The 14,851-nt window shown below is 29.3% G+C and overlaps 1 protein-coding gene across 1 annotated transcript in view; it reads right to left on the bottom strand.

The window, feature by feature from the left end:
- The window catches only part of LOC148312834 (trace amine-associated receptor 1), a 144,394-nt gene that overhangs the window by 17,199 nt on the left and 112,344 nt on the right, over nt 1–14,851 (bottom strand). The window contains exons 5-6 of the mRNA XM_088272406.1: nt 9,812–9,951; nt 8,090–8,261 (exon numbers count right to left, since the gene is read on the bottom strand). Coding sequence (XP_088128532.1) covers nt 8,090–8,261; nt 9,812–9,951 — 312 coding nt within the window. The remainder of the gene's footprint in view (nt 1–8,089; nt 8,262–9,811; nt 9,952–14,851) is intronic.

The following is a 14,851-nucleotide window of genomic DNA, read 5'->3' as shown; positions in this document are numbered from 1 at the left end:
TGACTCTACTTAGGCTTCAACTTATTAGGTTTTATAGCCTATGCCTACTCGTGAGTGGATTTACTCTTTATGTTTAAAGTTACTTTCATATAAGTAATACATGAGTGAAAATTCAAGGCAAAAACATTCCCAAAAATTAAGTTACCCAAATCATGGCGAAGACACGTTAAAATAAGTTAATACGTAAATTAACGTTTTACTTTGTTTTTTTACTCATTGGCCGAAGATTTGAGGGTACGTTTTATACGTTTTATTTGATTTTTGTTTGAATATTATGTAAATCGTTGTGTTATTGCTTCATTAAAATCTTTGGCAAAAGGTTAACAACGTGGTTACATACTAATCAAGGAAAACAGTCTTGCTAAAAGCAATTACATTCCCACCCAACCAATTTACTACCAATTTCCTCTGTGGTGTTATTTTCTATATACCTGAAAATATTTGAAATAAAATCTTTGTAAAATAATCTCATTTAAAATGGTTTAAAATGAAAATGAATTCGTTCTTATTATCAGTAGGGGTGACTGGCTTGCTTACCGCTACATATTTATTTAAAAAAATACGAATATCATGTCGTTGTTGAATATTTTTGTAGAATAAAATAACAACTTTGTAATTTTTTCCACATTAATTTTATTTGACTAGCAACCGGGTTTCGTAGTAACTGACATCATCAGACTTGTGAATATTTTTGGTTTTATTTCAAACTTCATTTTACATTTAACCTGACTAAACACTAACAACGCGCAGGACTGCTAGTTTAAAGTTTTTGTTTTTAAATATGTGAAGTACACATTTTAACCTTTTGAATACGCACTAAAATGCTCATATATTGTAAAACTGTCAAAATTCAAATTCTAAATCATATTTATTATATTTATATATCAAAAATAACCCAATGAATTGTTGTTTCTTCTCAAGAGACTTGAACACATAAGCGATAGACACTTGTACGGGTTGTTGCTGTTCTTCTATTTTTCGTACTCAATACTCCTCCTGTTTGCCCTTCTCTAAGGAGCAGAAAAGTCATTTTCTTTATGATTTTCATCCTTTGTCACTTTTTTTTATCAAATATATTTTACTGCAAGATCTTAAATATCTGTCGCATATCACTATCTCCTTTCAACAACGTCATATATCGAAAATCGACAATTTTCAGTTATGCATACTTTCGGAATGCCCAGAAAATGTACTATATCCCAGCAAAAGCAGCATATTTTTGACTTAATATTTACCCGCTACAGGGCAGAAAGTGTTGTTTTAGCATTTTGAAGAAAAGGTATTATTTAATTATATTTTTAAATATAATAAATATTTTTCAAATGGAGAAAAAACATTCAGGTTTTACCTCAAAAAATCTGTTGCACAGTAAAAAGTTCAATAAGTGGCTTGATATTTATTTTTAAAACATTTTATTATATTCTTAAACTTTAAAAACGATCTCCTGAAAAATCAAGTTTTTTGATATATGTACTTATGACTTGTTGAAAGGAGTGATATGTCTGATAACCCTGAGTTGATATAATCAGCGATCGAGAATATATATCGTCGTTCCAATATGTTACCTATGCACTATTGTTTAGATAACGTGGACCAAGTATATAAACTCAAAAATATAATTTACATTTTTTTTATAGTTTTCACAATATCCAAGTTTCACCCTGTTCATAAAAAAAATATAAGTGGTCAACGGATTTGATCCGCGGCGTCCGGTCTGTGGTTCATTCAGACATTGTACATTTCAAATAAAGCCCCAAATAGGGACACGCCAGGACATTAAACATTCTGAATAAATCATAAAAGGACGACTGATTTCGACTGTAAAAAAGTGTCGTTTATTGTTTCGTTTGTTTCCCATTTTCGCTCTTTGAAATATTTACGACGATTTATCGAAAATAAGAAAACGAGCACCGAATATTCTTTTCACGTCGAATCTTTATGATTCCAAAACTCAGTGGAGTTGTAAAACCATTAATGAGAAAGATCAGTCATAAAGGCGAAAAAAAAGCAAATGAAAAATATATAAAACAGGAATTAAAAATGGATTTAAATGGACGGATAGAAGTATTTGCGGTGCGTTCTAAAAACAACTTCACGATTGAACAGAAATTACGAACGGTTTATTTAATTAAATAATTATCTTTGAACACTGCTTCCAAATCATCTTGAGAAATGAGAAGCTCGTGCTATGAATAACGCAAAATATTTACGGGGAAGAAATGCTAAAGTAAAGTCGCCTATTAGCGTGCCGCCTTAAAAACATTTTATTTAGGAATTTAACAGAACTGTTTAATCAAGTTTATATATTATAGTAAAAAATGAGCCCCAAGAACCTATTATTATATATAATAGGAAATGAAGGAAGGATAGAAGATACTATAGAGAAAAACAAGTATAACATCAAGGGTTAAGGCACTCGGGATTTCATACCCATACTCGTATAAACTTGCGTAAGTTGGATAAACTTTCGCCACGTTGTACAAGTCCCTAAAAAATATTAAAAACAAAACAAAAGAAAAATGAACATGAATTTGTACAATAACCTAAAATTAACTTGTTCAATTTGTTACGACAAATGGAGCTGATTCCTTTTAAAATAATGTATTATATAACAATATATTTATTGAACTAGGCAACAATTGTTGCTTTTCTTTGTCGTTTTCGAGCTGTTTTTTATTCACTTATATTAATTACATAACTGTTACGAATATTATACCAACTTAGAAATTTTTAGCATGCTTTGAATATTCAATGCTAAAGAATCATGTGATATTATTTGAAAAAGGAAACTACTATACTTTTTGTCCATTTTTTTTAATCGTGTGTTGTTTGATTATTATTATTGGATATCATTGTCCCCTTTTCAATAAAAAAAAAACAGTATCTTGAGTTGTATCAAAATACTACAAACGCTGGATTCACTAAATTTTGGAGTTATTTGTATCAAGGTTTTTATGAATATGTCATATGAATAAAATCGTTTATTAATGTGGAAGATGGAAATATATGCATTTATAGATACTTCAATCTTTCATTGGCTGGTTTCAGTGATCACTTATCACTAATATTAAATTAAATAAAATTGTTTGTGAAATCATTATACTATTGATAAAGACAGCAGACTACTAAGCTCAGTGGTAAAACGTTGACCGAAATAGCAAAAAAACCCAGATTTGATTCCTGGAGTAGGCAATCGTTTTTTCTCTGTGATGTATTTTTTTTACGCATTGACTCACATCGCGTGATGAAATAATTTTATCTTGTTAAATATAATAATTATATAAATTTTAAATTTGGTACCTTTTTTAAACATAATTTTATTTGATTCTACAACTTACCAAAGCTTTAAAGTAAGAGCTTCACTAATATTAGTACAATGTCTGTCAAGATTAATGGAAATTTATAAATGAATGCAAGTTGCTTCTGGAATAAAGGAATATCGGAACGTTTTAACGTGAAAGGTCTTTGCATTATATGCCGAGGATTGTTAATTTGTACTTCTGGTGTGCTAGATAACCCTTTAAAATATAATGGGAAGGTAATTGGATATACATAAAATCCCTCTAATAAAATTACTCAACCCTTTGTGAGGCGCAGAAGGTAAGTAACAGAAAACATTATCAAATAATTTATTGATGTAATTAATGCATAATCCACATTGCTTTTAAATAAATTATTAGCAAGTTCATTGAGAGTTATATGAATAGGTCAAAAGTGTATTATAAATCATTTTGTTATTAATTATAACGTAATTTTATTGAAATAAATTATAATTATTTTTAGGTTTAAAATGGTATAAACAGAAACGGACATGTTCAGCTGTTACAGCCTTATTATATGTGGGTGTAAAGTAAAAAAAAGTATTTGAAATTCTTTGAAGAAGGATGAAAGCAAAATGAACGCCGTTGAAATGCGATCCCTTTGAGCTTGTCGTAGTTATTACATTGACATATCAACAGAGACGAAGAATAATAAGAGTATTTACAGGGCATACGACGTGTCATAGGCTGATGAGATATTCATGAAGATCTGCCAAATAAAAATAACCTACTAAACTCAACGGTACGGTAACGAAAACTCGCAAGAAGGTATCAATCAATGGATATACATATACTATATATATATATATATATATATATATATATATATATATATATATATATATATATATATATATATATATATATATATATATATATATATATAAATATATAAATATATATATATATATATATATATATATATATATATATATATATATATATATATATATATATATATATATATATATATATATATATATATATATATATATATATATATATATATATATATATATATATAATATATATATATATATATATATATATATATATATATATATATATATATATATATATATATATATATATATATATATATATATATATATATATATATATATATATATATATATATATATATATATATATATATATATATATATATATATATATATATATATATATATATATATAAGCGTGGTTGTCAATCATGGGTAGAAAAATGAATATAACACTGCATAAAAGAATCACTTAAACCAGTATTGGGTGGTCATAGGACAGGCTGTAAATATTTAAACTTCCGTATTATTTTTCATCTATGTTGAGATGGCAAAGCCAAATTACTTAATTGTTTATTTTTTCAGAAATGGCGTATTTATAACGAGTAAAAAATCCATAAATAATGGGTGGTATATAATTCAATAATTCATTGCAAAATACGGTAATAAATTGTTATTACCAGTAAAGCTCCAGTAAATCTCGATATTGCCTGTCAGGCGAAAAAATAATTTGCAAAAAAAGACTTGAAACCAAAAACAGAGTGCAGAGCCGGGGAAGTGTATGAGTCAAGATAACCCAGTTCTGCGGGGGTTTTGTTGTTTTCGTAGTCGCGAGAACTTTGCGCTGTCAAGCTAAAAGCTTCAAGTGACGTCATCGATACATTACGTGCATTTTAATGCCTCAAAAATCCGGAAGTCGCAATAGCGTTGATTCGGTTGCTTTACTCGTGAGTTAAAACATACATATGTACCTATGTACATGGTGTTGTGTGATTCAAATTGAAATATTTTATAGATAATTTTTGACATCTAAACATAGATGTAATATAATATGTAAGTCTGGGCATTTACAGGGCTTACGACCATCATAGGCTGGTTTAAGTGATCACTTTTCTGACTTAAGTGATGATTTTCCAATTCTACCCTTGATTGACCACCACATTATGCAAATTCTTGAAACTTCCATATATAATTATCAAACTAGGAACACAGTGCTTGATTTCACTAAAACTTAACTAGAGACATCTATGGTGGAATGAGAAAAGCTTTTTCACTTTCAGAAACTCTTTCAAAATGAAATGTTTTATTTCTTTTTAAATTAAAGTTTGACGATTATTTTCGTTTTACAAAACCAAGGAAAATATAGTTTGTTATTTTACTTATTATTAAGGAAAGCTAAACTGGCAGTACCCAATGGAGTTTTCGTACCAAACCACGCAAATACAAAGTTTAAATAAAATTAATAAATAAAAACTATAAAAAAATATATATATATACATATAAACAACTCGTAAAACACATTATTGTGCAATAAAAGAGAAATCCCAAAAACAACCCATCCATAAAGATTTTTCGTCAATAAAAAAACATTATTTTATTACTAGTCGGCTTGAAATCCCCTGAGAAATCGCAATGGATGACTAACGTAATAAATAATGGCCGCATTGAAAAAAAATGTAATAAAATCATCCGAATGGCGTAACGGCCCTCCGCGGTGGCCTATCTCGGTTCATATTAAATTCATAAATTGGAATATCTGACGAAAACAAATATCCGCAGACAGGATGTCACAAATTTGATTCCGTTTCGCGCAGAGTGGAGGAGACAAATACAGTTCCGGTTTATGGCGTAATGGGGACATGGCTACATCTAGCGACAACAAGAGAAAGGTGAGAATCGATAATATTTTAATCCTGCTGCCTTTCGAAAATGTTACCAAAACGCATTACTTTTTTAACAGGAATAGAAAAATGTCTTATTTTTCTTCTGATTTTAATCTGCACTCAATGGTGCATAGGGCACTGCATCAAATGAACGCAATGTTAAGTAAATTGTTAATTTTATGAAGGCAAGGAGTCTTGCGCACCAGCTACCAGTCCAAGCTTTACTCCAGACCCGACCACTTTCAAGTATTATAATTCTTCTTATTCTATTATCATATTCGCACCCTATGTTGAACATACGGAGTCCACAATTCGTCTCCAGGCTTTTTTGTAGGCCGCCAATTAATTAATAATTTATTTATTTATTCAAATAATTGTTTTAAAACTTTTAATTTTACCAGTTATTTTATTCACATCCCAAAAATTAGGCACCTAAAATATAGTAACATTAAACAATTGAAAAATATATATTTTTTTAAATTTTTCAAAGTTTTTGACCCCTCTGATAATTGAATTCGAAACCAAAACGCAAAAGAAGCCAACAAAAGAAATGTCGGAATATGTCTCTTTAGCAAAATGTAATGTAAAGTTTTTTTTGTAATTCATTCTGTAGGAATTAGGGTATTTTTCAAAAATTGGGGAAAATATTCCTATTCCTATGAGGATTCCTATTGTGTTAAAATGGACGAACAAAAGGGGTTGTTTGTCATTTGAAAAATGACGACACTATCGTTGCTACAGCCTCCCGTGCATCCTGCATACAACACCCTTCGCCATGTGTTGAGACTACAAACTAAAACAGATGTTAACCTGTTTTCACAAAAATGGGTGTGTTTGTACTGGAGTCTATAATCACATAAAATGATTTTATTTAAAAAAATATGTTTCCAAATGAATATTTCATATGATTTCTTATATTTTTATGCCAGAATGCAAAAAAAACAACTATTTAAATATTTTGTATAAGTCTTAACTGCAATTTTGTATGGTCAGCAAGTTGATAAAGATTGCGGAAACTCTGCATTCAAGTCATTAATATTCCGCATTCATGTAATAAAATGATAAATACAAAAACACATAAACGATCCATAAAGTTGGTTTTATCGACTGAAAACCGATTTTATCGCATTTCATAATCGCTGCTTTTGTAATTAACCCTTCACTTTTCAAAATTTAAAAAAAAGGGTTTTGATCAAAAACTAATTTTCGCTGAGGGTTTGTTACATCCTCAAAAAAGGCGATTAATAAATAATTGGTGTTAACCGTAACCGAGTGGCTATCTACTCAAAAAATTATGAAATTTCATTTTTGAATTAACATTTTTAATTTCAGCCATAAAAAGTGAATTGAAATTTGATTATTGTATGGATTTTCGAATAGACAAATGGTGACCAGACCAATAATATTACTTAATCATTAAATATGAACATTGACCCCTTGTAAAATACCACTTTTCAATTTATTCATCTGAACACTTGATTTGGTTTTAAGTTTATAAAATAACGTGATAATTTTAGTGTGAAAATAAAACTACTTTTTTAGTTTATTAATCTGACTAGTTATGAGATTTAGAGATATTTTTATCAGTAGGTGAGTAAGTATGATTACTTGTTGAAGGAAACATCTTTAGTTATTGAAACTATTCGTGTTAAATACTATTAATATTGAAACCATATACTTTGTGGTCATTTTTACTTCATTACTTTAATTTACAAAGATGTAAGTAATGTCGAATAAAACAACTTACCGAGATTTTGTCTCCCGATTTCGAGACGTACCCATCACCGGAAGTAAAAAATCTTTGTAAGTGATTTTAAACTAACATTTTTTACATTTCTGTAAAAAAAGTAAAAAAGAAGCCGTGTTTACATAAATTCAAAAAGTAATATTCTTAGTCAAAATTTATCTCAAATCAATAAAAACATAAAACTTGAATCTTCAAACATGGAAGTCATTTACATAACTGTTGACAGTAATCTCCAGAAAAAATGGTTTAATGCACTTACGATACCTTGTATTCAAACTTATTCAGTGAAGGGTGATAAAAATAGGTACAAAATATTAAAATCTTTTTTGTTTGTAATTTTATATGAATATGTCTTACCTTATAATCCCTCGAGATGGCATTCTTGACGCACGGCATGTTGCTCCCATTCTGTTCAGACCCATTGGGATCTGTCGTCTTCAGTCTTAGTTTGTTGACATGGAAACCAGACCCGTAGCAGTACATAAGGGCCATTGTGGTTGGAAAGTAGTAGGCGCAGCATGATAAAATTCTACAAAAAAATATTGATTTAAATATATATATGTAAACATCTCTTTCATAAGGTACATTATTCACACCCGATAAAGAGATTGGATAACATGACATTTTAATATCACAGTAAATATTACACATATCAGAAAATTAAATAAAGAATTAAGCATATGGAAGTCTGGGCATTTACGGGGCTTACGACCGTCATAGGCTGGTTTAAGTGATCACTTTACACACGTGTAACATTCACCAATTCTACCCATTATTGACAACCACACTACTCAAATTCTTGGAAGTTCTATATATATGAACCAATTTATAAACATTGTTCATGAATCACTAGAACTTCACTAGAGACATCTATTGGTGAGATCTCACCAATAGATGTCTCTAGTGAAGTTCTAGTGATGTAAATTGGTTGATAGTAAATTGGTTCATATATATAGAACTGCCAAGAATTTGAGTAGTGTGGTTGTCAATAATGGGTAGAATTGGTGAATATTACACGTGTGTAAAGTGATCACTTAAACCAGCCTATGACGGTCGTAAGCCCCGTAAATGCCCAGACTTCCATATTCTTCTTCATCTTTGATGAGATGTCAAAAAATAATATGAAAATAACTCCTGTAATTGGAGATAATCCAGATTTTGTGAACAAGTATTTGGACACACTCAAAATGTTGTAAAAGAATTAAGCACTTATGTGTTTGTAACGGTAAATATACATACGAGTATTTGAGACCACATTTAAAATTTGCGAAAGTCAAGTTACATGTTTGTTTTTTTAAAAATACATTTCTACAACATCATTAAATCCAATACTCACAAGTTTAATTTAAAAGAACGTGTCCTCACTGGATTTTCCCGTGCACATTGTTACCGTTAAATAACATAGTTTTCATAATATGAGGATTAAAATTAAATAATTTTTTACCTTTGATGCAAAAGCATACAAGGTTAAAAAATTAATTAGAATTGAGTGAAAGAAGAAAAAAACTTTATAAATAAAAAAAAAGTTTTTAATTATATGGAAGTGAGACAGAAGTTTACACCAAAACATATTTACAATATTTAAATATGTTTAAAAAAAGACTACTACAGCATTTATTGTTTAAAGGGTTGTTATAAATTTAAATTAAAGATGATATAAAGAGATGAAAAAAAAATGATAGGGAATATGTAAGTGAACGGACGCTAATGTTTTTAAAAATGAAACCTTATAGATGCTCAAATATGTGTGGAGTGGTGAAAGTTACACTGGTATAAGAAGTGGTTACTTAAATCAGTTGATGCCAGGTTAGATCTTAAAATGTCGAAAGACGAAAGAAAGAAATTTCTCGCAGTTTGGCCAGTATATTTTTTATCACAATCTTATTTATAGAACAATTTTATATTTTATATTTTAGTTATAATACAGACCTGAATGATGGAAGTTTAACTTCTGAAACATGTAGTCTATAATAAAACTCTAGTGGTAAAAAACAAGTGTTTTTTTTAATCATTGACTATGAGGATAGCCAATTATGTAAGGTTTCCGATGAATTATGTTATCAAATGGAAGTCACTTGCCTATACGCAATTCTGGTGTGAAATGGGTCGCATGCCAAGAGCCCAGACGAGTTGAAGTAGTGACCTCCGCGTGGCAGCACCAAAACCGCAAACAGAGCCACCGAGAGGACCCAAGTCAGGCTGATCACGAGCACACAGCCCTGGAACGAATACTACAATTTAGTTTAGTTACTGAGCTAGGCCAACTGAAAATAATGATAAAAAAATCAAAATAAATGGGAGGGAAAAGTATGAACCACAGTTATATATGGACTGAGTTTATACTCGAAACTGTAAAATAAAAACATTAGTTTTTTTACCACTTGATTTTATTTGGGAAGCTAAGCTTCCATCTTCAGGTCTAAATGTAAAAGTATTCAGATAAAACAAAACATTAAAAGATAAACAGTAAACCCAATTATAGTTTACTACAGAAACATAAAGATTAGCACAAAATATTAAGTGTAGATCTAGGAAATGAACACGTATTTATGAGAGAAATGTGCATGTGTGAAGTGTGTAAGAGGGTGTAAGAGGGTATGTGAGTGTGTGTGTGTGTGTGTGTGATGCTGATTCTAGTAGGGACATGCAATGCAGAGAAGCAAAGTTTTTAAAGATCCTGAGAGGACAATATGCTCACTATTCGACTTTTCAACACAGATTTTCCGCAATTGTAAATGTCAACTTGGCTAAAACATGAGTTGTACTCACTAGCCATTCGAAACATAGGTGAACTCCGCGCACAATTAGTTCGAAGGACAGGTACTCCGAAATAAGTCGTAAAGTAGTGTATTCAATTGGTATAAGATACATGATTATTTTTTATTTTTGTTGAGATAATTGTCTTGATATAAATAACTTCAATGTGAAATAAATCAAGAATTTGAGAACAAAAATTTATACGCACACGAATATTGTAAATGAAATAATAATATTTATAATTTACACATATCTGTGACACAAACTTACGTACGAGTATGTATATTTCGTTTGTGAACTAATTACAAAATATTGGAAAATAATATTCGAATGAATTTAGTGTCGCATTATACATTACTATTAATATAATTCACAAGTCTATGTACCGTTTTGATTAACGAGTGAGAGTGCAAATAGCTAGTTTAATTAACACACAAGGACCTCTAACTGCTAATCTCCTCTTTGGGAAGCTTAGGATCACACTTGGAGTCTCAATACTGGTTAACTCTAAGCTTCAGACCTTCCCTGGTTGACAAAAGCATATGAGGCCGCAAATCTGACCATGGCCGTTAACCTGTGTAATCCTGTAACGGTCGTTTAGATCTGGTTTAACGAACGGATGCCAGTCAAATTAAGGGTTTCCATATTGGTACACTTGGGGATCGAGTTTAAACTGGACAACCCGTTCTAACGTCTTAATTCCTCATGTAAGGTGCATAAATTTGCGGGTGTATAAGTGAGAAGATTTATTTACACTTCGGTTCTATTAAATTGTGAGTAGGTTCGTAAATTAAGTGCTTAGAGATTAAGAAGCAGCTCTATTTCACACATTGTGATAGTAACTAGGTCACATTCTATGCTGATATATTCTGGTCAACACGTAATACTATATTGAGTTTCAGTCCGATTTTGTTCAAATATATCGCTCACTCCTTTCAAGAACGTCATAAATAAAAAAACTTGATTTTTCAGGAGAACGTTTTTAAAGTTTAAAAAAAAACAATGTATTCAAAAAAAATATCAAGCCACTTTTTGAACTTTTAACTGTGCAACAGATCTTTTTAGGTGAAACCTGAAGGTTTTTTCTCCATTTGAAAAATATTCAGTTTATATAAAAAATAATTATACACTAACTTTTTTTCAAAATGCAAAAACAACACATTCTGCCCTAATATTAAGTTAATAAATATTAATTTAATGACGGGTAAATATTAAGTTTAAAATATGCTTCTTTTGCTGGGATATGGAAAATTTTCTGAGCATTCCGAAAACATGCACAGCTGAAAATTGACGATTTTTGATTTATGACGTTCTCGAAAGGAGTGAGCGATATGTTAAAATGTGACATTCGGGCTGTAACATACTGCCGTAACATGGCCATGTTTATATAGAAACAAATTGTCACTTTTCACGTGATTTGTACGAACGCGTCCGTGAAATACTACCCTATGTCAATGTTGCCTTTGGGTAAATTGGGGTAAATACTGGTACATATATCGAAAATATATACTATTGACCATAGGTACCTACAAACAGGGTAGCGCAAAATAAATCACTCTATCAGAATACGTTAGAATTTGACGTTGTACGTCAATAATATTTAAAAATTTTAAACTAGACAACTGCAGTTTTAAAAAAAAATTAAGTAAATGAAAAAAGTGAAAAAAAGCGTAATATTAATCATCCAATTTTGTTTTAAATAACTTTTTATAAAAAAAATAGTAATGAAAATCATTGATTGTTCACTTTGTGCAATACCACTTGCTAGACAGCTGCAGTATCCAAAAAAAAAGTAAATAAAATAAAAAAAGAATAATATCAATCATCCAATTTGGTTTTGAATAACTTTTTAACAAAAAAAATAGTAATGAAAATCATTCATTGTTCACTTAGTGCAATACCACTTTAATAAACAATAATGTGTGACTACTGGTTTCGAAATAAGATGGGTAATAAGTAGAGTGTTATATTATTATACCACAAAGTTACCAATGCTTTTAATATACAAACTATGAAAATCTATACTTGGACCTTTACATTTTTTTTATATTATGTTTAAAACATGATATCCGTCAAGTAAATGCCGCAAGTGTTGATACACATGTGTGCCCGTTTTATCAATATATTTATATACTGCAGCTGTCGAGTTCGCAAGTGACAAATATGATTCACGTACAACGCCATTTGCAAAAATTATAATATCTTCCGAAAGAGTGATTTATTTTGTGCCACCCTGTACAAACGTCTTGTAATATAGCTGGCCGATAATAATACAGTATTATAAAAACTCAATGGTCTATATCGAAAAGTTTTTATCCAGCTGAAAATAAATTAGAACTTAATGTCTTGAGTTATTCTAGCAAAAGGCAATATCGAAATCATAAAACTAATCTGTTTTAATAGTAACGGACATGGTTAGATTAGCAACATTATATTTTTATAATAATCTGAATTAAAATTATTTATTAAAGGAGTTATTTATCATTTTATTTTTTGACATCTCAACAAAGATGAAGAAGAATATAACTCACCAATATATGTCTCTAGTGAAGTTTTAGTGATTCATGAAAAATGTTGCAAAATTGGTTCGAATATAAAGAACTTCCAAGAATTTAAGCAGTGCGGTTGACAATAATGGGTAGAATTGGTGAATGTTACACGTGTGTAAAGTGATCACTTAAACCAGCCTTTGACGGTCGTCAGCCCCGTATATGCCCAGACTTCTATATTCTTCTTCATCTTCATATATATATATATATATATATATATATATATATATATATATATATATATATATATATATATATATATATATATATATATATATATATATATATAAATATATATACATATATTTACATACATGTAATAAAATGGTAAAATGGTAAATTAAATCTTCACAGTATTTTGATAATGCCCTAGTGTTATGGATTTTTAATATTCATATTTTCTAAAAATTTGAATATGCAACTTAATAAACTCAAATCAGTGTTCAATTTTAATATTTTAATTATAAATGAATGATAAGGAGAGTGCTTTAAATTAAGAAATTGATAAATTAAACGCCAAATCAATAACATAGGGAATATTTGACTAGCGATTGAATTTCTGTTGTATATAAAGCTTCTTATGTAAAATTTGACGTGAATTACTCGCCCATACCTATACAAGACAATTTATTGAATCACAAATAAATTGTAATAAACGTATACTAAGCGTACCTTTTTGCGAACATTCGCAAAGGGATAAATTAATGAACTTAAATGTTTTACTCGTTAAAATTAGCAATCTTCCGAAAAGTATCGAAGTTTAGCTTCTTAGCCTTGTTAACATAATAATTAAGGTCTTCCTTTTCGAATGAATTGAAATGTAACTTATAATAGCAGGTTCAGTAATTAATGGCGATAAGTCTCAGTAACTCCTTGTCACTGGGGGACCCATTAATTTATAAGATTCATTGGGGGGAAGGATGTACAGGTTTAAATAAGTCCGTGACAAATCAGACGGTACAAAGGATTTTAACATTATTAAGATGTTTTCAAATTAATTCTTAGGGAAATTTGACAAAATTAAAAAGTCAAATTTTTAAGTGAGTGAAAATTTCATTTGAAGTTGCTGCCTCAAAACAATATACGAGTATTTTTTATCCTGAGAGATCGCAATTTGACCGCATTCAGTCTACATTCATTACAATTTTTGCCAACTCTATGTTTCACTTCCATACATCATGGTTGGAACTAGGACTCCATTATGTACTGCCAATTTAGCTTTCGTTGATATGGTTTTCTATGGAACTTTTGATATATATATATATATATATATATATATATATATATATATATATATATATATATATATATATATATATATATATATATATATATATATATATATATATATATATATATATATATATATATATATATATATATATATATATATATATATATATATTATTCCCGATGAGCAATTTCTATTTCTCATTTTGGGACATGGGATTAAGGTTAAAAAGACTAGAACACAAATAATTAAGTTACAAAATAGTTTTTTTTTAATAACTAAAACTAATACATGGTAAAATATAGCAATAACAAAACAATAACAGGTAGAATAAATAGGCATAAGAAGCATATTCAAAAGAACTAAATGAGAAAAACATAAGGTATAAAGCATATTTAAAATAAACAAATGATTTAAATAAACAAATTTATATATTTTCACTTATATTAACCAAAACTCTTACGCATTTTCAATATAAGAGTATTCCATTATGTAAAGCAATCTTCGAGTGGACCCTCTGTGTACTTAGGGTGACCAACATCACGCGAGGAGAAGGATCATCCACTGTCAGGTATTCCACCT

Source organism: Brachycentrus maculatus, unplaced genomic scaffold, assembly GCF_059751285.1.
Source record: "Brachycentrus maculatus isolate JH-2025_06_01 unplaced genomic scaffold, ASM5975128v1 h1tg000031l, whole genome shotgun sequence".
In the NCBI taxonomy this organism is placed as follows: Eukaryota; Metazoa; Arthropoda; class Insecta; order Trichoptera; family Brachycentridae; genus Brachycentrus; species Brachycentrus maculatus.
This window is presented reverse-complemented; position numbering and strand designations above follow the sequence as displayed.